At 54.0% G+C, this 21,605-nt stretch overlaps 8 protein-coding genes across 8 annotated transcripts; 5 read left to right on the plus strand and 3 right to left on the minus strand.

The window, feature by feature from the left end:
* Positions 1 to 3,205: 3,205 nt before the first annotated feature.
* TRIREDRAFT_123726 (glycoside hydrolase family 16) lies at positions 3,206 to 4,506 on the plus strand. The gene is made up of 2 exons (XM_006968687.1): positions 3,206 to 4,151; positions 4,228 to 4,506. Exons 1-2 carry the CDS (start codon positions 3,369 to 3,371, stop codon positions 4,306 to 4,308), a joined length of 864 nt encoding a protein of 287 aa, XP_006968749.1. The 5' UTR covers positions 3,206 to 3,368; the 3' UTR covers positions 4,309 to 4,506.
* A 382-nt stretch (positions 4,507 to 4,888) lies between these two features.
* TRIREDRAFT_68508 (uncharacterized protein) lies at positions 4,889 to 5,976 on the plus strand (the record flags this gene model as incomplete). Its single annotated transcript, XM_006968688.1, has 4 exons — positions 4,889 to 5,227; positions 5,313 to 5,325; positions 5,436 to 5,605; positions 5,665 to 5,976. 4 exons carry the CDS (start codon positions 4,889 to 4,891, stop codon positions 5,974 to 5,976), a joined length of 834 nt encoding a protein of 277 aa, XP_006968750.1.
* Positions 5,977 to 6,201: 225 nt separating this feature from the next.
* On the minus strand, positions 6,202 to 6,906 carry TRIREDRAFT_68427 (uncharacterized protein; the record flags this gene model as incomplete). The annotated part of the gene is made up of 1 exon (XM_006968745.1): positions 6,202 to 6,906. One exon carries the CDS (start codon positions 6,904 to 6,906, stop codon positions 6,202 to 6,204), a length of 705 nt encoding a protein of 234 aa, XP_006968807.1.
* A 606-nt stretch (positions 6,907 to 7,512) lies between these two features.
* TRIREDRAFT_68590 (alcohol dehydrogenase) lies at positions 7,513 to 8,817 on the minus strand (the record flags this gene model as incomplete). The annotated part of the gene is made up of 4 exons (XM_006968746.1): positions 7,513 to 8,006; positions 8,061 to 8,139; positions 8,207 to 8,574; positions 8,673 to 8,817. The coding sequence occupies 4 exons, from the start codon at positions 8,815 to 8,817 to the stop codon at positions 7,513 to 7,515; spliced, it is 1,086 nt and encodes a 361-aa protein (XP_006968808.1).
* A 1,036-nt stretch (positions 8,818 to 9,853) lies between these two features.
* Positions 9,854 to 11,690, plus strand: TRIREDRAFT_68455 (uncharacterized protein; the record flags this gene model as incomplete). The annotated part of the gene is made up of 3 exons (XM_006968689.1): positions 9,854 to 10,647; positions 10,713 to 11,172; positions 11,235 to 11,690. Coding segments are annotated over 3 exons (1,710 nt in total), but the record flags the coding sequence as incomplete, so codon positions are not given.
* Positions 11,691 to 12,417: 727 nt separating this feature from the next.
* Positions 12,418 to 16,522, plus strand: TRIREDRAFT_23221 (cation pump, Ca2+ pump; the record flags this gene model as incomplete). Its single annotated transcript, XM_006968630.1, has 3 exons — positions 12,418 to 12,774; positions 12,866 to 15,909; positions 15,967 to 16,522. 3 exons carry the CDS (start codon positions 12,418 to 12,420, stop codon positions 16,520 to 16,522), a joined length of 3,957 nt encoding a protein of 1,318 aa, XP_006968692.1.
* Positions 16,523 to 16,829: 307 nt separating this feature from the next.
* Positions 16,830 to 18,461, minus strand: TRIREDRAFT_123729 (malate dehydrogenase). Its single transcript, XM_006968747.1, has 3 exons — positions 18,362 to 18,461; positions 18,108 to 18,225; positions 16,830 to 17,971 (listed from the first exon to the last, which is right to left on the minus strand). The coding sequence occupies exons 1-3, from the start codon at positions 18,410 to 18,412 to the stop codon at positions 17,133 to 17,135; spliced, it is 1,008 nt and encodes a 335-aa protein (XP_006968809.1). The 5' UTR covers positions 18,413 to 18,461; the 3' UTR covers positions 16,830 to 17,132.
* Positions 18,462 to 19,428: 967 nt separating this feature from the next.
* TRIREDRAFT_81565 (uncharacterized protein) lies at positions 19,429 to 21,135 on the plus strand (the record flags this gene model as incomplete). Its single annotated transcript, XM_006968690.1, has 2 exons — positions 19,429 to 19,709; positions 19,761 to 21,135. 2 exons carry the CDS (start codon positions 19,429 to 19,431, stop codon positions 21,133 to 21,135), a joined length of 1,656 nt encoding a protein of 551 aa, XP_006968752.1.
* Positions 21,136 to 21,605: the final 470 nt, after the last annotated feature.

Raw genomic sequence — 21,605 nt, forward strand, 5'->3', positions numbered from 1 at the left:
GAGCAAAAGTCCGAGGTGCTTTTCGGCGATAAGGCGTCTTCTAAGACCTAAAGGCGGGCAACAAACGCAGGTTGCAAACAAGACACGTTGAGCAACAAGAGATGCTATGTATATATACCGAACCTGCTATTGAAGCTATTCAGACCTGGATAGAATCAGCATCGACGGCGCAGACGGAGATCGTGCCCTCCATGTAAGCGATTGGCAGTGGTCGGGAGCTTTGACCCGGTCTATCATGGGGCAAACTGGCCATGCTGCTCATGGAACTAGGATCCGAAGCTCAGATCCTCCATATGCGAAGAATCATCTTTGAAAAAAAGAGTTGCCGGGTTCGGATGATAGCCTATCAGACATTAGGTATACACGACGTAAGCCGGCTTCCTCGACGAAGCTCTCCCGAAGCTGAGGCCGTGCTGTTCCGTCCCAAAAAGGCATCTCGAAAAAAACATCACAATTGTTAGCCACGAGCTAAAAGCCCATACGCCCTCAGGAATACCCGCATGGGAGAGGGTACATAAGGTAGGAAGGTAAGCACAGTCCTGGGTCCCCGGACAATTGTGTCTACAAGGGCTCCCGATGAGGCAGCACGATGAAGGAATCTCTGCAAGCCCACGTCGCACAGCATATGTATGTATGCATTCCGGCTGAAGTGCGTCGCCACGCGGGTGAGGCTTATTGCGAAGAGCTTCTTCGATGGGACGCTGGCTAGTATCGAGATTCTTCTTCGGGTCGAGGTGCGTTGAGGATAAGCTGCAGTGTCCCTGGCCAGCTTACATGACCCGAGAACGCATACAGGCATCTATCTTAGGTACCTACAGTAGTAGGTGCATCCTGGGACACACTTACATACATACATGCAGCTGTTGGAGAGGCTGGTGAGTGGCTGGTGTTGTCTGAGTCGAGGAGGTCTGGACGCGAGCGTTTCTGTGGTGACATGGGCGCTTATAGTCGGTATTTTAGCCGACAACCCAGGGCCCTCGAGTACCGAGGAAGCTGGAGCAGAAGGAGGCAACATGATCTCGATGTGTTATTATCATGTGGCATTCTCACAGAAAAAAAAACCCCTTCTTCTCTGGCGGATATGTACCCTGCTTGCCTGCCATCCACGGATTCTCACGGAGGTCTCCGTCCCCGTCCACATCTACAAGCACTACTACTATCATTGCCTCTCCATCCTCGAGTCGCATCGGTCCCCCCCAGCATCGCAATCCTTCCGCCAGGTCCAGAAACGCCAAACTTGTCGGAATGCTGCCTAGCCCTGACGGCCATATGTCGGACACACGGCCAAAGTGCCGGCCATGGGTGCCCCATATCATCTGCAGCTATGGGGAGGCCCGTTTCCGCTCAGGGAAGCTGCGTGCAGTGCCAATATTTCCTAGCAGGCAATGCTAATGCATAGCGTTGCTCGCCTCTGTATAGTATGGTATTTTGTGACTGTTCCTACATGTTGCAGGCCCTGCGGTTTCAACTGGGCATGCCAATGACTCGCGCGCGAGAAAGAGCCCTAGAAGGCGGTTCGAGCTGGGTCCCTATCTCCGTCGCATCAGTAACCCTCCTGCTATACCGCCTGTTAATACTACTGTCTAGTATGTAGTATCCTACCTTATCCTCATCCTGCCTCTTCTTCCTTTGATTGCCCAAACATGTTGTTTCTACGCTCCTCCGCTAATCTTAATGCGGGAGGCGCCCAACCAACCTGTGGCCCCCAGCGGCAATTCGCCAGCCAGTATAGGAGATGGTGTGGAGGCGGGCGGCCCTGCTCTCTATCCAACTGTCACGTTCTTGATGAACCCCCCCGGATTTGCTTTTTGGGGGCGATACCCAACCGGGAACGTGACGCTTCCACGATGGCCTTCCAACGGCTCACGCGAGGGCAAGGAGTGTTGGCTGACTGCCATGATCGGCCATCATCTGGCGATGGCATTCGCGGCACTTGGGCGCAATGTGATGAACAGTCCTTTCATCACAAGCTCAATGCACCATCGAATCATGTTAATGCCGCCTCAAACGCCGGCCTTGGCTCCTCCAAGTCCCTCCCCCTTGTCCGATACGCTCTGCTGCATGGTGGCTTTCTGTACCCCAGACGACTCCATGCACTTCAAACTTCCTGGTCGAACAGGGGGGGCATCCATGACCGCCAGTCAGTCAGTTCAGGAACGCACCAGGCCGTCTCCGATACATACCTACCGGAATGGTAGTTAGAAAGGCGGAAGCCACCCGGGCCAAGCTTCTCTTGGCGGCCGTGGATCTTTGTGGCCATTCGTCTATCTTCTTTCGGTCCCGCGTCTCCTTAATAGGAGGGACCTGCGGCTCTTGACACCGAATGGTGACAGGGTCCGAAAGAAGGATGATGGGCAGAAGAATCTCCCGTTTCTCTCCTCGGGGCTGAGCCTATTCCATGTATGACTATGTTGAGGTGCTCGTATACACAGACTCAAGATGGGCGATAGACTCCTTTTGCATCTTCGATGCCGAGCGGCAGATTGACCCGATCATGCTCTTCTTGATCGAACCCGCAAGAGCCCCCCCCCCCCTTCTCTCAGCCAGTCATGCCTCTATCCTGGCCGCATGAGAAAGATCCAGCGACCTTATTGACGAGTCTGTTGCTCCATCCCACGTGTACCATCCAGCCTATCGGCCCGTCCGTCAGAAGACGCGCTCAGATTCCTGTTCGAGGTAGCATTTCCTCCTCGACAGCCCTTGATCCAATATCGCTCCCCAATCGAACTTCTTGGACGTCGTCCTATTCCCCACCGATTATAGTCCTCTCCCGGCTCACGGTTCCCCCTTCTGGACTGGCGGGCCAAGGTCATTGGGGAAGCTTGTTTTCTCGTCTGTCTCTCTTTCGCAACCCTGAGGATGCAGGCACACGCTCACTGGTAGGAGCTCATATGGCCCTGGCTCGAGGGAAATCTTGACTATTCGGCAACCAGCCCCTGACGATGGCCCAATCATCGGTCCGGCTTAGGTTCATCCCTGATGGCGATTGCGTGTGTATGTTTCTATTGGTGACATGTATGCATCAAGTCTCCTTTGAGAGTTCTCACCTTCCAAAACGGCATTGGAATGACCTGGGGTCACTGGGCATAGTCTTCGGACCAGAGTCAAGCCCTCTTGCTCTGCTTCATGCTTGACGCCGATGTACATAAAGGAGCATGCCTCTTCCTCGTCGATCTCATCTTGCTCTTTGTATCACCAAGAATATCTTGACGATATACTACTAGCAACTTCATCTGGCTCAGGAGCCTTGAATTGTCTCTCCTTTCTCACGCCTCTGTACATATCCCCAAAGTTGTATATACACAACACCCCGGTACATATCTACCATCCCATACCCTCCTTTTTTTCTTCTTGAAAACATATCCAAAATGTGGTCTCCCAAGGTTGCCGCCGCCATCCTCGCCTTTGTTGGCCTCTCCAACGCCTGGGCACCTCCGTCCTATGGCGGCTTCAACCTGGTCTGGAACGACGCCTTCGCGGGCAACGGCGGCACGTCTCCCAACACAGGCAACTGGAACATCATCACCGGCAACCTCAACGTCAACAACGAGCTCGAGACGTACTCGTCCAGCACCAAGAACGTGCAGCTGAGCGGTGGCAACACCCTGCAGCTGGTGCCCTGGAAGGACAGCAGCACCTTTGGCGGCTGGACCTCTGGCCGCCTCGAGTCCAAGTACACCTTCACCCCCCAGGCCGGCAAGGTGACCCGCGCCGAGGCCTCCATCCGCATGGGCAGCAACGCCCAGGCCAACAAGCAGGGCATCTGGCCCGCCTTCTGGATGCTGGGCGACGTGCTGCGTCACGGCGGCAGCTGGCCCAGCTGCGGCGAGATCGACATCCTCGAGCAGGTCAACGGCCAGCCCACGGGCCACGGCACCCTCCACTGCGACGTCTACCCCGGCGGCATCTGCAACGAGGGCAACGGCATTGGCGGCCCCGTCAACTTCAACAACCCCAACGACTTCCACACCTGGCGCGTCGAGATTGACCGCACGTCCAACAACTGGCAGACCGAGACCCTGACTTGGTCCCTCGACGGCACCAACTTCTTCCAGATCACTGGTTCCCGCATCGGCAACCAGAACGTCTGGAACAACATTGCCCACAGCCCCCTGTTCTTCATCCTCAACGTTGCTGTTGGTGGCAGCTGGGTAAGTTTTGTCTTTCTTTCTTCATATATAGACTCCCCCCCTGTCCTTCACTTACAAGACGCTAACATCTGTATAGCCCGGCAACCCCAACAGCGCTACCCTCGATGGCTATGGCGCCATGATGGAGGTTGGCTACGTTGCCCAGTACTCTACCTAAAGAGATTGTTTCTCAGGTAGACATCTGGTGACGGATATGCGAGAACAACGCAGTACATATGCTCGAGTCCCCCCCTCGGGTTCAGTGACGGGTTTGGGAGGTTGACCACTCCCGCTCGCCACTATGCACATATATGCCCTTTTACGATGTATATATCCTTTTTCTTCCATGTATATATTGCGCCTTGCGCGCGGAGATGAGTGGATAAGTACGAATTGACGATGCTTATGCTTATACACGTGCTCGTTACCTGTATCTCAGCTTACGTATAAGTGACATGCTTTTATGCCGCCAGAGTTCAATATTCCTGCTCTCAATCATATCCGGTCTGCAGGAAGAGTATCAATAATCAGGATTCCAGCTTGCTCAATTGAGAGCAAGCTGAATCTATGTTGCCGTTCGTGGCCCACTGAAGACGGCTTAAACAATGGGAGGAGAGCGGCAACAACGGAGATACCGAGAATAGCCGATTCCACTTTGTGTTCCATTAAGCCGAGTATTCCTCTCCTTGATGTGTCTTTACCATACTACGCCTTGACTTGTATATGCGTACTGACGCTTCATCGCATATATACAGAAAATGAAAAGCGTACTCTCCAGATTCAGCAGCCTTGCGGCTACTCATGCAACGCGACCGTCGTCAGTTCGCCCCCTATCAACGACAGCCAAATTAAGTGCATCAACGCCGCCACCATCATCGCAAAATGGATCAATCAATTCAAGATGGCTCTCTGAGTTGCAGAGTAAGCTGAAGAAGTCTCTGGCTCTCAAGATCTCACCCTCAAAGGCTGAGGAAGTGAGGCAACGACTCGCCTATCTGGATGAGAATTGGCTGCAGCTCTCAGCGGGACGAGAGGGATATTTGGCTGACGAGGAGAGGAGGGGGGTTGATCGACATGCTGTGCAATGGGGAGACATGGTGAGACCTTCATAATCGTTTGGATGAGAGACAAGAGGGGATGAGACAATGTTGACTCATAGCTGTGTGTTTTTGGTCAATGCAGGACATGATGGTGAGTCTTCAAACTACAATCAGATTAACGCATCATTCTAACTTGTATTGATCACAGGGTAATTCCAACGCAAACTCGTCCCCGACTTGGTATAAGTCCACTGACTCTATCCAGGACACGTCAACAATGTTATATATAACCGATATGCCGAGTCCGGCCGCGTCAATTGGACTCGAAACCTCGCGCAGTTTTCAGACCCCAAGTACGAGCAGGAATGGTACGATCTGATGACTCCCAAAGGCGTTGGCCTCATTCTCGCAAGCATCAGAACCGACTACAAATTCGTAAGCGCCCAGCAGTCACTGCTTCCTGTCAGATCACAACTAACTGACCACGTCAACAGCCCATGACATTCCCAGATCGCGTCACGGTGCTGCACAAACTGGTCACAAAGCCGGATTACAGCTCCGACCGGTTCTACCTGGAAGCCGTCATGTACTCGGAGCAGCACAAACGACCAGCGGCGAAGTGCTTTGAGGACATTGTGGTGTATGACTATAGGGCTGCCAAGAAGGCGCCCTTGAAGCCTTATATGGTTGATGTGATGCGGGCAACGTTTGATCTGCAGGAGCAGAGAAAGCAGGAGGCTGAAAAGAAGGTGTCTGAACTGCATGCATTTGTGAAGGAGGTGGAGGACAGTGCTGGTGCTGCATAGACGTTGCTATGAGATCAAGGTTATGAGGCATTGTCCTAGAATTAGACCGGGTTTGCCAAGCGCAAGTGAATATTCATAGTCCTAAGAGCTCGATTTTTTCTTCATTACTTTGCTTGAATAAGAGAGAGCGAGAGCTCTTTTGAACTTGACACTCAGGTCTGCGGATATTCAGCACGCAGACTAGATAGGGCCCATATCTCGGCATCATCGAAATCGCCAACCTGGTCAAAAGGCTTGATTTGCGCCCTGATAGTCCGGATTCGCCTTCTTCCACTTCAGAAGCTCTCCCGCCCAACTCATCCTCGGCGCCTTCTCCTCCGTAGCGAGCGCCTGTCGAACAACCGCATCCGACAAGTCCTTTTCAATATCAAGACGCGGCAAATCTTCCCTCACAATCCTCCACTGCTCCCCCGAGAGTACCCTCTCCTCCAGATTGTAACCGCGAAACTCTGTCTTGATGCCCAGCCGCAGGGCTTGCACGGCTCCTCCAAGATTCTCTGGGATCCCTGGAGTCGTGTGCAGAGACATGGCCAGCCATGCTTCTCGTGCGACGGCTTCGGACTCACCGTGGCGAAGGAGGAGAGCTACTGCTTCATCGGCGGCGACAATTTCGAAGCGCTTTGGGTTGTTGTCGTACTTTTCGATGGTGCTCAGGTCGTGGTAGATGCAGGCTACGAAGAGCACGTGCGGTTCGAGCGAAACTCCCTTGAAGGCCTCGTAGGAGCCCGGTAGGCCAGCGGATGATGAGTTGAGGATTGCTTGGGCATAGATGTACAGACGGAGGCTGTGGTTGAAGAGGGACGGCGAGAGGGAGTTGAGAGCGATTCGGAGGGCTTCCTGGGCGGCAGGGTGATTTGGCACCTGGGCTCTGGCGGCGGCACTCAGTGTTGCCCGCTCTGGGGATGATGAGTTGTCTGTTGTTTGACACATGGTTGAGCGTATAATGTATGTATAAGAGGGGAACCAGGCCTATAGTCAGTTGTGACGCTGAGTTTTGATCTTTCAGCTTAAGATGGCTGACCGAGTGTTGGAAAAAGTATAGTCTAAAGAGGCCATAGGGTTGGTTTATATAGTGTTACGGTATTTCTCCCATTCAATATCTGTCCACCACCAGTTGTTGCGTAATTACATGCTGAGGTTGTCCAGGTGTAGAGCCACATCTCCCTTGGCGCGCCCTACGACCCATAGAATGTCCAGTATTACGCTACATATACTCCGTAATTCCGGCTACAATCTACCGGTCTACAACCTAAAACTCTTATTTGGGGAACTTGGTTAGAATGATCGGGCCTTACTTTGGGGTTAGTTAGCCGATTTGTACTATGGGAGGTGAAACTAATACGGCGTCTCGGTAGATTGTCAGGTTACTTCGGGGTTGGATTTGATATCGAGAGAACTTCAATACACATATTCAGTTACATCACATTTACATTCTATCCATAGTCTTCGCTACAGTTGAAGCCTTCTCATGTAGGCACCTCTTCACTTAACTCACTATTTGAATTCGTCAAAGCGTTACATCGCCGCAGTTCAGACTCACTCGTCCTTTGCAATCTTCAGCACGATCCGGCCCAAAACATCCCCCCTCTCCAGCTCCTCGTAAATCTTTGGCAGATCCTCAAACGGACGAACCGTAACCTTTGGCTTCACGATACCTCTCCGCACAAGATCCACCGCCTCCAAGCATTCCTTGAGCGATCCCACCAAGTTGCCGGTGATGTGAAGGCCCTTGATGACGATGGTGCTGATGGGAGTCTCGAGGTAGCCTCTCTCGGCAGGGATGCCCACGCAGCTGAGGGTTCCGCCAACGGCGAGCATGTCGGCAGCTTGGGAGAAGGCTTTCACGTTTGCCGCTGTGACGATGACTGCATCCGCTCCGCCGTCGGTGATTTCCTTGACCTTCTCGATGAGATTGGGGGTGGTGGTGAAGTCGACGTAGCCGGTTACGCCAAGTGACTTTAGGAACTCTCCTTTTTCGGCACCGCCATCTACGGCGTAGACAATGGCGCCTTGTGCTTGTGCATACTGGACTGAACATCTGCTGTTAGTAGGGAAAATCGATGCGAACTTATGAGGGTGAATACCTGCGAGATGGCCCAATCCGCCGCCGGCCCCGACAACTACAACAGAGTCTCCTGCTTTGACGTTGCAGTTCATGACAGCCTAGACATATGATTGTCAGCTGCTACCTTGGACTCTGACTGGGACTGGAGAGGATTCCCCCACTTACCTTGTAAGTCGTCAATCCAGCACAAAGAACCGGTCCAGTGACGACAGGATCGATGTCATCAGGGAGGATAGTGAGATACCCAGCATCCAAAGCAATGTACTCTTGGAAGCTTCCATCTTCGTGGTGCAGATGATTCGTGCTCTTGATGCAATGCTGTTCCTTGCCAGCCAGACAGAAGCTGCAGCGCCGGCAGATGCGACTGGCAAACCTGATGCCGACATATGTGCCGACCTTGATGTCTTCGTCCACCCCGGGGCCCAAGGCGATGATACGGCCAATGCCCTCATGGCCTCCTACGTGAGGGAGTTTGACGTTGGTGATTGGCGTTCCGTTGGCTGAAGCGGCTACGCCGGCTTGTGTGTGGAGGTCTGCAGAGAAGCATGGGTAAGAACTGTGATTCAACGTTTATTTACGTTGTACTGGTTGCCAGAGTGTGTATAATGGTATAAGCCGGGCTTGTGCTTACCGCTCTGACAGACGCCGGAATAGAGCACCTTGGCCAAGACCTCGTTGTGCTTAGGTTGCGGCACCGGGTAGTTGTGATCAAAGACAACGCCGCCACCAAGCTTCGGGACGGTAGCAGCCGTCTGTGTTCGAGGGATATTGACCATTGTGATAGAGGATCAAGATTCGAGATGGTGAAATAATGGAGTGCTTCGGGATAGATTGCTTATAGAAGACTGTATGAAGATGGATAGAGCTGAGGATGTATTGATCCCATGGGCTTATATACCTGGATATTGTATTCTTGACAGAATTTACAGAAGCATCAATCAAGACATTGGCATCGCCAAATGCTTCGATTCGCTCGGATGAGATCATGGATCACGCGGGAGGTAGCTTGGGGTGCAGGTTCTCCAACTTTCCCCGCGAATTGCTGTGTGAATTGTCCAGCATTTTTCCGGGTGGCTACTCGAGATCGGCAGAGTTGATCGTGAACAACTACAGTGTTACATTGACCAAGTCTCCTAACTGCGCATGATATGGCTATTTTCCAGTTCGATAGTAGGATACTAGTAGGGTTGTTGGGCAACTTTCATGTCCTGCCGTTTGAAGATATTGGGTCAGGGTCCGCCTCCAAGATGGCCTCCTGCTATCAATACGATGCCTCTAACTTCATTCACTTGAGAACAGATGGTATTCTCTGCAAATATACCCCAGGTACAACCTCTACTGCCCGTCACAGGAAAACGAAGTCTGGAATCGCACATGAATGTTCAAAGTAAAGCTATCACTCCACGTCTGTAGGCCATCTCTCATCGAGCACTTTAACCCAGACGTTTTAGCTCATCCGATACCCGCAGCGCAGTCGGAGCTTTTTGCATCTCCTCCCACTTACATACAAGCACTACACCTTCAAGCCTCCACCCCCGCTCAAGAGCCCCTCGTGGGGGGCCAGTTGCATCGACGACAACACAAAATACATGCATCCGCCCTCATAGCACATACATAAAGGCGGTACACGGGGCCATGCGTGACTCCATCAACGGGTCCGGGGATAGTTGCCTGGAAGCTATCGCCATGTGTCCCCCATCTTCTCCACCTGTGACTTGACTTGATTCAGGACTCATCAATTGTCCGCCCAGTCTCGTCAGTAATCTCCTTTAATTACTCCGGAGTCAGGCAGCTTTCGATCCATTTGCCCATCGACTGTCCATGGCCAAGAGATCCTGCGACTTCTGTGTTCAACGCAAGACCCGGTGCGACAATGGCCGGCCTTGTCGCAAGTGCCTCGACGCACAACCTCCGCTCGAGTGCACCTACTTGAAGCCCGTGCTGAAGCGCGGCCCCAAGACTTCGAAGCTTACGCAACGATGCAACTGGAAATGGAGAGTCGATGCCCAGAAGCTGGCTTCTGATCAGGTCAACCCAAACTTGGCGGGGGTCGACGTCCACGATGCTTCCACCGCGTTTGAGCCAGCAAGGGTGCCGCTGTCTTCACTACGGCAGATCATTGAGGCTTACAGATCCCGGATGTATCCCGTCTGGCCAGTCATTGATGTGCAAGGTTTACTCAAACGACTTGAAGAATCGGAAACCAATGAATCACCAGTATCCGATGCTTATACTATGGCATTGGCACTCTGTGCGGCGACAATGGCCCAGTTGAATCTCACTGCGATCGGAGATGCTCAACCACGCGTCACCAGCGAATACCTGGAAAGGGAGTGTAACCGGTGTCGCAACCTGACAAACTACCGGGAGCATCCATCGATTGAAGGAGCTCTCACATCCTTCTTTCTTCATGTATACCATGCCAAGGCCGACAATAGGAACGCTTCTATGCTCTACCTCCAGGAGGGCATCTCGATCGCTCGACTCCTCCATTTGGACAGGATAGAAGTCGAGACTTGCCAATCTTCACATGATGGGATCAATGCACAAGGTGCAGTCACTTCCCATAAGCGACTGGTATACATTCTCCTCTGGGTTAGCGAAAGGTAACGACAGCTTCGTGTTCACTGTGAAGGAAGTGCAACAGCTGACACTGTTTGATAACGCGAAGAGGATATGCCATTCAACATGATCTGCCAATCTCTATACTCGAAACAGTTCAAATCCCTACGGCCAACTTGAGCGACTTCGACAAGTATGGGAGAGGGCTTATTGAACTCGCCACGCTTTTTGCGGCTTTTGACGCCTTCTTCTATCGCACAGCCCGTTACATGTACGAATCCTATCAAGCCCACGCGGAACAAGATCGCCTCATCGCAGTCCAGAGATCCCTGGAAGCCATTGCTCCGAAAGCTCCGGATTACGATCTTGTGCAGAGAGCAGACTATAACATCACCAAGCACTGGATGCGAATTTTGATATGGCAGCAAGCCATGTCCCGGAGCCTGCTCTCGTCCTGCGCGAACGACGATTCCATGACTTTTCTCTTTCCGTCTCGGATAGCACAAGACTTTCTCACCTCCATTACCATGAACTCCAAGGAACACTTGGTTTCTTTGGGAAGAGACCAGGTACGCGAAATGATTCATTCGACGACTCGACCTTTGATTGGATCTAACACGGCATCGAATAGCTGATCAAATCGTTCGAAATCACCAACACACTGGCGGATGTGATATTGTGCACCACCAATGCCTACGATAGCCCCCATATACACGATTCCTATAATTCTCGTCGTGGTTCCTATTTTGCCACACGAGAGTATCTTGAATGCGGTCCGGCAGACTTTCTACACGCAATGTATCAAACAATCTCCCCGTTTCTCACATACGACAAAAGATTGTATGACATGATACGGCTCAAGGCAGCAGATGCACTGCTGCGCTCACCAAGCAGGATTATCCCACGGGGCGTCGACGGGGTTTCGCAGGAGGTGGCAGTAAGGGTAAGTGAAGATGAGAGTCATGGAATGCTGGTACAAGATACCTGGAGTACTGATCTGGATGGGTTGGGCTTGGACATGGACTTGTTGAATGACGCTGAGGTGGGCGAAGTCTGCGCTGCTCAGCAGTTACCGGATACCCTGTAAGCGCTCTTTTGGGGGCCTCCAATTGCGCGTCTTGTCCTGCTGTAAGCTGGAAACATACATATGTAGATGATTAGCATTGAGTAGTAGGTAAGTAGACGCATGGCATTGTCATACCTAGATATGCTACTTGAACTCTGATTTGACATTTGTTGGTAGATGTATGTACATATAATACTGTTTCTTCCTAGGTATTTTTCGTGATAATGTCGAGATCAGGCTGTATAGAGGGGCATGACCAAGACCCAACCCCAGCACATGGACCAATCGATTCCTCCGTCTCCTCCAGAGCCTTGCTCGCATAGTCCCTCTCAATTGGCATGCAGCTGTCTCTCAATTGCTCATAATATCGTTTCATACTGTATTCAGCTTCATTCATCAATCAGGCTCGAGCTGTGGGGAGGAAATGACGTGCGGCTCTCCGTCTCTTATCAGCGGCATTGCGTTCCCCTCCGATAGCTGACTAAGCCCGCAACTTGCCACCAGAATGTTCGCTAGAGGCAAGGCAACGAAAAGTACAGATCGCGGCTTTCAAACCGGCCGACCTCTGGATTCCCACAACTCCGCCAGCCGAGGCTTTGTCTGCTCGTTGCCTCTGCTTCTGCCTCTGCTTCCCTTCAATGTCAGCAGCAGCGGCGCCTTGACAGCCCCTGACAGCCCTTGACTCTCCTCCGTTGCCTCTAGACAACCGCTGCCGCTTGGGGCCTCCATCAGCCTCCGTCTGCCTGTCATGGCAGCCCTCGTGGACAATCCGCAGATCAAGCATGCGGAGCTTCTCCGTCCGCTGCCGTTCTACTTGCATGCCTACGTCTGGCCCTTTGCCATTCTGTGGCCCATCTTCCTGCGATACTACCTGACTCCGGACCTGTACGAGAAGCACATTGGCGCTCCGGAGTGGACGTTTGTCTGGTGCGGCACCATCATCACCCTGCAGTCCCTCGTCTGGCTGAGCACCCACTGGAGCGTGACTCTGGATGCGCGCTTCACGGCGAGCAAGGTCAAGGACATTCAGGATGCCGAGCTCATCAAGGTTCTGCCCATTGCCAACGCCGGCTCCGGCGAGATCTGCAAGCTGGTGCGCGACAAGGTATGTCTACCCGCATCTCTCTTAAACATGCTTCGTGAAGCGTCAACAGTATGTCCAGCCAGCTAACGACATTTGCTCCCCCATTCAACAGGTTGGTGGCAAGACCAACATTTCGTTCCTCTTCCAGAAGCGTCGTTTCCTCTACAACCCCGATACCAAGTCCTTCAGCACTCTCGCGTATCCCATCGATGCCGAGCCCAAGCCCACCATTGGCCAGTTCCAGATGTCCAAGGGCATCGACAAGCAATCCGAGTTGACTCGCATCGAGCAGCACTATGGCACAAACACTTTCGACATCCCCGTCCCGACATTCACAGAGCTCTTCAAGGAGCACGCTGTTGCGCCCTTCTTCGTCTTCCAGATCTTCTGTGTTGGCCTGTGGATGCTCGATGAATACTGGTACTACTCGCTCTTCACCCTCTTCATGCTCGTCGCATTCGAGAGCACCGTGGTTTGGCAGCGCCAGCGTACCCTCAACGAGTTCCGCGGAATGAGCATCAAGCCCTACGATGTTTGGGTCTACCGCCTGGGCAAGTGGACCGAGATTCAGAGTGATGCTCTCCTGCCTGGTGACCTCGTGTCCGTTGGCCGAACCAAGGAAGACAGCGGTGTCGCGTGTGATATGCTCCTGGTTGAAGGCACTGCCATTGTCAACGAGGCCATGCTTTCCGGAGAGAGCACCCCGTTGCTCAAGGACTCGATCCAGCTGCGCCCGGCCGATGCTCTCCTTGAGCCAGAGGGCCTTGACAAGAACGCCTTCCTCTGGGGTGGTACCAAGGTTCTGCAAATCACCCATGGAAACGCCGACCAGGAGAGGCCCAAACTGGCCTCGGGTGTCCCTGCTGCTCCTGATGACGGAGCTCTGGCCATTGTCATCAAGACCGGCTTCGAGACTTCTCAGGGTAGCCTGGTCCGAACCATGATCTACTCCACCGAACGTGTTTCCGCAAACAACTTCGAGGCCCTTCTGTTCATCCTCTTTCTCCTCATCTTCGCGGTGGCTGCCTCGTGGTATGTCTGGGATGAAGGTGTTAAGAGGGATCGCAAGCGCTCCAAGCTCCTGCTGGACTGCGTTTTGATCGTCACCAGCGTTGTGCCCCCTGAACTGCCTATGGAGCTGAGTCTCGCGGTCAACACTAGTTTGGCAGCCCTCTCCAAGTTGGCCATCTTTTGCACGGAGCCTTTCCGTATTCCGTTCGCCGGACGCGTTGACATTGCGTGTTTCGACAAGACTGGAACGCTGACCGGCGAGGACCTGGTCGTCGAGGGTATTGCTGGGCTGGGCCTGAACCATACCGACGTTGAGGACAAGCGAGAAGGCGACGGTGCGCATTCTACCATTATTGCAGTCAAAGAAGCTAGTCTGGAGACGCAGCTGGTCCTCGCCACCGCTCATGCCTTGGTTCGACTGGACGAGGGCGACATTGTGGGAGACCCCATGGAGAAGGCTACTCTCAGCTCCCTTGGCTGGGGCCTCGGCCGCAACGACATCCTCTCGAGCACCCCCAAGGCTGGCACTACTCAGGGCAACGTTCACATCAAGCGCCGCTTCCAGTTCTCCTCGGCCCTCAAGCGTCAGAGCTCCGTCGCGTTTGTCAATGGTATTCACACCGGTACCGGCCAGAAGATCAAGGGCACATTCGCCGGTGTCAAGGGCGCTCCCGAGACCATTCAGAAGATGCTCGTCGAGGTGCCTGCCGATTACGAGGAGACGTACAAATACTTCACCCGCAAGGGATCCCGAGTTCTGGCTTTGGCATACAAGCAACTCACGGTCGACTCTGAACTGGGCGCTAGCAGGATCAACGATCTGAAGCGAGAAAAGGTTGAGGCCGATCTCACATTCGCCGGCTTCTTGGTCCTCCACTGCCCTCTCAAGGAAGACGCCAAGGAGGCCGTCCAGATGCTCAACGAGAGTAGCCACCGCGTGGTCATGATCACTGGTGACAACCCCCTGACTGCTGTCCACGTTGCCCGCGAAGTAGAAATCGTCGATCGCGATGTTCTCATTCTGGATGCCCCCGAGGATAACGCTGGCGGCGACGGCCTCGTTTGGAAGAGCGTGGACGACAAAGTCAGCATCCATGTTGATCCTTCGAAGCCCATCGATGCCGAGATTCTCAAGAACAAGGATATCTGCGTGACCGGATACGCTCTGGCCAAGTTCAAGGATCAGTCTGGATGGAAAGACCTGCTCCGCCATACCTGGGTCTATGCTCGCGTGTCGCCAAAGCAAAAGGAGGACATTCTCTTGGGTCTCAAGGATATGGGCTACTACACTTTGATGGCTGGTGACGGTACCAACGATGTCGGAGCCCTGAAACAGGCTCACATTGGTATTGCGTTACTCAACGGTACCAAGGAGGACCTGACCCGCATCGCTGAACATGCCCGCAACACCAGGCTCAAGGAAATGTACCAGAAGCAATGCGAGCTCATGAAGCGCTTCAACCAGCCTGCGCCCCCGGTTCCCGTCTTGATTGCCCACCTCTACCCTCCTGGACCTAGCAACCCCCAGTATCAAAAGGCTGTCGAACGCGAAGCTGCCAGGAAGAAGATTACGCCCGAGGAATACATCAAACAGCATGGCCACCCTACGGAAACCATTACGTCGCCCGGTGCTCAGAACCTCATTGACAGTCGTCAGCAGGCCGTTAACAAGAAGGCGGCCAGTCTGGCTGATACACTGGCTTCTAGCATGATGGAGGCTGAGATGGGTGATGATGAGCCCCCCACGCTGAAGCTGGGCGATGCGTCCGTCGCCGCGCCCTTTACCTCGAAGCTCCGCGATGTCATGGCTATCCCCAACATTATCCGCCAAGGCCGATGCACTCTCGTCGCTACCATTCAGATGTACAAGATCCTCGCCCTAAATTGCCTTATCAGCGCCTACTCCCTGTCTGTCCTATACCTCGAGGGCATCAAGTTCGGCGACACGCAGTACACCATTAGCGGTATGCTCATGTCGGTCTGCTTCTTGAGCATCTCCCGAGCTCGTGTCGTGGAAGGCCTGAGCAAGGAGCGACCCCAGCCCAACATTTTCAACATTTACATCATCGGATCCATTCTGGGACAGTTTGCCGTTCATATTGTCACCCTGATCTATATTGCTCGTCTGTGCGACAGAATCGAACCGTGAGTACCTTGCCGACGCACCCGGTCTGATCGATTTCATCACTAACACTGCTATAGACGCTCCGGTGACATTGACTTGGAGGCCGAATTTGCGCCGTCGTTGCTCAACTCGGCTATTTACCTGCTGCAGCTGATCCAACAAATCTCCACATTTGCCATCAACTACCAGGGCCGACCCTTCCGCGAGTCCATCACCGAGAACCGGGCCATGTTCTACGGCATCGTCGGCGTCTCCGGCCTCGCCTTTATCTGCGCTCTCGAGCTCATGCCCGAGATCAACGAGCAGATGAAGCTGGTGCCCTTCACCGACGAGTTCAAGACCAAGATGACCACCGTCATGGTCCTCGACTACGTGCTCTGCTGGGTCATTGAGGTTGTCCTGAAGAGATTCTTCAGCGACTACCGCCCGCGCGACATTGCCGAGCGCCGCCCCGAGCAGCTCAAGCGCGAGATGGAGCGCAAGAAGGAGATTGAGAAGAAGAAGGCCGAGCAGGAGGAGAAGGAGAGGCTGGAGAAGGTGGCCGAGTTTGAGAGGAGGGTTGAGGAGCGCAAGAGGAAGATTGAGGCGTGGGCTACGGGTCGTCAGCAGCCGGCGGCCGCGTCTGGGTCATGATGACTCTGTCTTTCAGCGGTGATGCGTCGTGTATGGAGAGGCAAAACGGAGAAGGGAAGATAAAACATGAAAGATTTAACTACCTGTGTATAGAGTTGGGAGGCTGTACAATGCCCTTGTTTTCTCCGTGAGAAAAGAGGCTGGGTAACATAGAAGATGTAACGCCCAAGATTAATAGAGAGATGTCTTTCCTCAATCCGGCTGAGTTTGCTCACACTTTCATCCAAGTAAGCCTCTCATACAAGCAAGTGATCTTCTAAGGAAGCAGAGGTCTTTGGAGATTAAGAATTTTTGTTTTATTTATTTTGTGCTAATGTTACAGAGACCCCAATGGAAGTCTATGGCAGCTGCAGAACAGCAGAGGGAAGAAAGAAAAAAACAGGAACGGAGCCTCGTTTGAGGCCGAGATGATTGTCTCCTCTTTTTTTCAAGTGTTTCATTTTTCATCCAAACGTCCCCCCATAATTTTCCGTGCACCTTATTCACAAAGCGCCGCCTCTTTAATCCCTACTCCTCCGCATGTCTCGCGAAGAAAACAATACCAAGGGAACAATTGCTCAGAAAGACAAGAGAACGCTTTCATGACGTTGCAAACGCAATTCGCAATCGCTTATTTGCCGGGGTTCTCGTTGACGAAAGCGACGCCCTTGGCAATGTTCTTCTTGAGGTCGCCCAGGCAGGCCTGGATGAGCTTCTCCTCGTTGGCGTCGATCTTGCCAATGGGGTGGATCTTCTCGACGCCGTTGGGGCCGAGCTCGACGTTGCTGCTGAAGAAGTCGATGCCCTGGTCCTTGTAGAGGGGAGAGTCGACAAAGGTGGGCTCGATGACGCCCTTCTCGCCGTCGGCGGCGCGGAGGAGGGAGTCGGCCATGCGGGCACCGGCAAAGGCCATGGAGAGGGTGGCGGAGCCGGCGCCGTCCTTGGCCTTGACGACCTCGTCACCGCCGAACTGGACGCGGTTGACGAGCTCGGCGTTGGAGGAGAGCTCGGGGTGGTTGCTCTGGCTGAAGAGGGGGACGATGGTGACGCCGGAGTGGCCGCCGACGACGGTGATGTTCTCGTCCTTGGGGTCGGTGCCCTTGATCTCGGAGACGAAGCGGCTGGCGCGGACGACGTCGAGGGTGGTGACGCCGAAGAGCTTCTTGGGGTCGTAGACGCCGCGGGCCTTGAAGACCTCGGCGCAGATGGGGACGGTGGAGTTGACGGGGTTGGAGATGATGAGCAGCTTGGCCTTGGGGGCGGACTCGGCAACAGCCTTGGCCAGGTCGCGGACGATGGAGGCGTTGGTGTTGAAGAGGTCGTCACGGGTCATGCCGGGCTTGCGGGGGACGCCGGCGGGGATCAGGACGATGTCGGAGCCCTTGAGGGCGGCGGCGAGGCCGCTGGGAGTGGCCTCATAGCCCTTGACGAGGGACTTGGTGTTGACGTGGGAGATGTCGGCGGCGACACCTGGAGGAGGAGAGAGAGAAGACAGAGAGCATATTAGCCATTGTGTCATGCCGTCATGTTGGAGCAATGGGCGGGTGTGGAAAAGTGCGCAGAGGAAAATTGGCGCATGAAGGGGACATCATGGAGAGCAACTTACCGGGTCCGCCACGGATGTCGTACAGAGCAAGCTCGGTGACACGGGTGTTGAGCTTGAGCAGGAGAGAGAGAGGCTGGCCAATGCCACCGGCAGCGCCGAGGACAGCAACCTTGGAGAGCTATAGTGAAGGAAATGGCGAAGCTGGTTAGCACAAGCACACGATGAGGCTTACAGCTAGAAGTGCTGGGCAATGACGACGAAGGGAGAGAATCGACGACAGGCGGGGGAGGGGAAGTAGAAGGGGAAGGTCTTACGTTGCGGGCAGAGGCAGAGAAGGCCCTGCGCTGGATTCGAGCGGCGAACATGATGGTCTAGAGAGAGGAGCAGAGCAATTGATCCAACGACAGACGGATTGGAGACGATGGTGCAGAGCAAGGAAAAGGTTTGGGTTGCCGGTTCTTGTATGGAGAGGACAAAGTGCGCACGGCTGAGGCACCACCCCGGCTATAGTCCGGGATTTCCCGGCTCAACCGCTTTTGGTGCAAGCCTCAAGCCCGCCTTAATGCCGCCGGGTCCAGTCCAAGCCATCGGGTAACGAGGATTGCCAGGCACAAGCAGCGACAAAAAACAGACGGACCGGCCGGATGGAAGCAGGTCAATGGTTTGTGGCATTTGTCTCGTGGGGCCGCCGTTGAGGTGAGATTGCCGGACGAATTGGCACATAATTGCCGTGCAGGGGCAGCTGACAAAGATAGACCTTGCTGAGGCTTGGGAGTGTCTACATACCTAGGTAGGTAGTAGGGCTGAGATGAGAAGAAGAGACGTTCCATGACATTGGATGGTCTCACAGCCTGGCATGTCATGATACCTTCCTTATTGCTGAGACTAGGACTAGCAATGAACTTGTGGCTGTAATGTTGGACGATATGATTACAAAACATACAATTGGTGCTCCATTGGGCGGGAAACGCATGAGTGCACCGAGGAGCTCGAGATGTGACGCTGCCTCACTCCCTCGGTCTCTCGAATTGCAGCCCCACCATGATGCAAAGTGTCACTCGGCGCAATGACCAGCGCACTTTGAGACATTGGTGCTGTGAATTGCTCCCATTCATCAAGTAATACATAACAGTCCCTTTAATTAGCATTGAAACTGTTGGAGTGAACGACAGTTCCAACTTCATCTACCTATCTAGACATTCGTCATCTCCCCTTCGGCATGACTCATCTGCCGGGCAGCCAGATAAAGTACCTGCAACCCAATACCTAAGCCAAAGCGGCAGCTCCAACTTGGAGCTTCACATTTTCCATCTCCGACATCCGCCTCTCCCTCTCTCCCTCGCTATCCGACACCCAACGAACCGCTGCAATCGGCACTGCAATGTCCATCTACCAGCTCGCTCGGCTGCTGCCGCTCCCCGAGGACGAGCTCCAGCAGGTCCTCGACTATGCCTCGACCCTGTCCAAACCCGAAGCAGTGACGCACTTCAACAACCTTCTCGGCGACTCGCCCGCCGTCATCGAGTTCATCTCTACATTCAACGCCCGCCGAAAAGATCCGGCTTCTTCTGCCGCTGCTGCTCCAACTTCCTCAACAGCCTCAAGCTCCAAACCTCCCGCAAAGGCGCCGTCAAAAGCACAATCAAAGGAGACACCGACATCGTCAAAACCTACGGCCGCCGAAACAATAGAGCCTGTGCCAAAATGGAACAGGGGTTCCAAGAAGAAGAAATCAGCGCTGCATACCCCAGAAGCTCGGAGGGTTGACGACTACGCTGGCCCGTCGGGAAAGGCATACAACAAAAAGGACTCTGACCTGGAATACATCTCTCAGCGATCTAGCGCTCCGAGCAGCAACCGCCCATCAAGACCCGCTTCCCCGACAAGACCAGCCTCTATCAAGGAGCCCACCGTTACAGCAAAAGCGCAGCCTGCCGCCAAGGTCGAAGAGCCAACGCCGAAGAAAACAAACACTACAGCAGGTGGCTACCTCATATCCGACGGCCCAAGCAAGTCAAAGGCCAAGTCTACGCCAGTCTCACGGACATCGACGCCAAAGCCAGCCAGCAGCGGGAATGTCACCAAGATTTCAATATCTGGAGGAGTGCCAATGGCGGGCCAATCAACGGCGTTGGCCGATCTGGATGCGGCCATTCGGTCTCTGGAGATTACGACAAACCCAACACTAGACAAGGACGCCAAGTCAAGAAAATGCAACTGCGTAGCGACCAGACATCCTCTCCAAGCTGCCGCACCCAACTGTCTCTCTTGTGGCAAGGTAATCTGCTTGAAGGAGGGCTTGGGCCCGTGTACGTTTTGCGGAACACCACTACTCAGCTCGGACGAGATCCAGGCCATGGTCAGGGAGCTCAAGGACGAGCGCGGCAAGGAAAAGATGGCGGCCAATGCGGCAGCGCACCGCAAGGCAGACGTGGTCAAGACCCCGGCACCATTCACACCGCCGCGAGGGCTGGACAACGACGCTCCGTCATTAGCAGAAGCGGCTGCCAAAGCACGGGAGCATCGAGACAAGCTGCTCAACTTCCAGGCGCAAAACGCACGGCGTACGACGGTAAGAGATGAAGCGTCAGACTTTGACGTATCCATCGCCATGAGCGGGACGGGGAACATGTGGGCAACCCCCGAGGAGCGGGCAAAGGAGCTGAAAAGGCAGCAGAAGATTCTACGGGAGATGGAGTGGAACGCCCGACCAGAGTACGAGAAGCGGCAGCAGGTCATCAGCATTGACCTTGCTGGGCGCCGCGTGGTGAAGACGGTTGCGCCTATCCAGCGTCCAGTCACACCAGAGGAGGAGGACGAAGCTGAAGAGCTCAACTCGAGAGCTCTGCAAGAGACGTCTGGCAATAAGAATGCCGGCGGCGCTTTCAGCGCGAACCCCTTACTGGGCGCCGCGATGCGGCCTGTCTATGATGCCAAGGGGAAAGGGGCTGATGCAGAGGGTCGAGCCAGCCGTGCCAAGGGATGGAGAAGAGTTCAGGATGACTTGGACAACAACGAGGGTGTCATTCTAGACGGGGGAGCGCAAGGACTGCAAGCCGTTGGCGGAGACGAGCCCGAGCGTGGGTAGAGGTAAGATGAGTATAGTATGCAGGTAATCTCAGTCATGGCTCGTCTGTAGCAACGAGGGCCTATAGATGCACATAAGGCCAGAGCCGTTGAGAGCGGAGGCAACAGTACCCATATGCTGATGACGTCCCATCTTTCACTCTGCAACACATCACTCTGATCCTGCCCATCTATCCTCATTATACATACCTATCTTCAAGTTCGCATCGAAATTGCGTCCTAACATGCGAGGCATCATGCAAGGCTACCATTGGCTGGACTTAATCTTCCATCTGCTGACTAAGGCGGGAAATCGTGTCGCGTCAAGCACGTGACTTCGTGTCAGTGCAAGTTTTCACGATCCGCCTGGTCTCAGACGGCAGAGAAGGAAAAGAAGCAAAAGAAGCAGAAGAAGCAGAAAAGGGAGATTCCGATGGTCTGCCTGTAGCGTCTCGCAGCGCCTACAACAAACAGCCAACTGCAGAATTCTCT

The sequence above is a fragment of the Trichoderma reesei genome (genome assembly GCF_000167675.1).
Source record: "Trichoderma reesei QM6a unplaced genomic scaffold TRIREscaffold_25, whole genome shotgun sequence".
NCBI classification, from domain to species: domain Eukaryota; kingdom Fungi; phylum Ascomycota; class Sordariomycetes; order Hypocreales; family Hypocreaceae; genus Trichoderma; species Trichoderma reesei.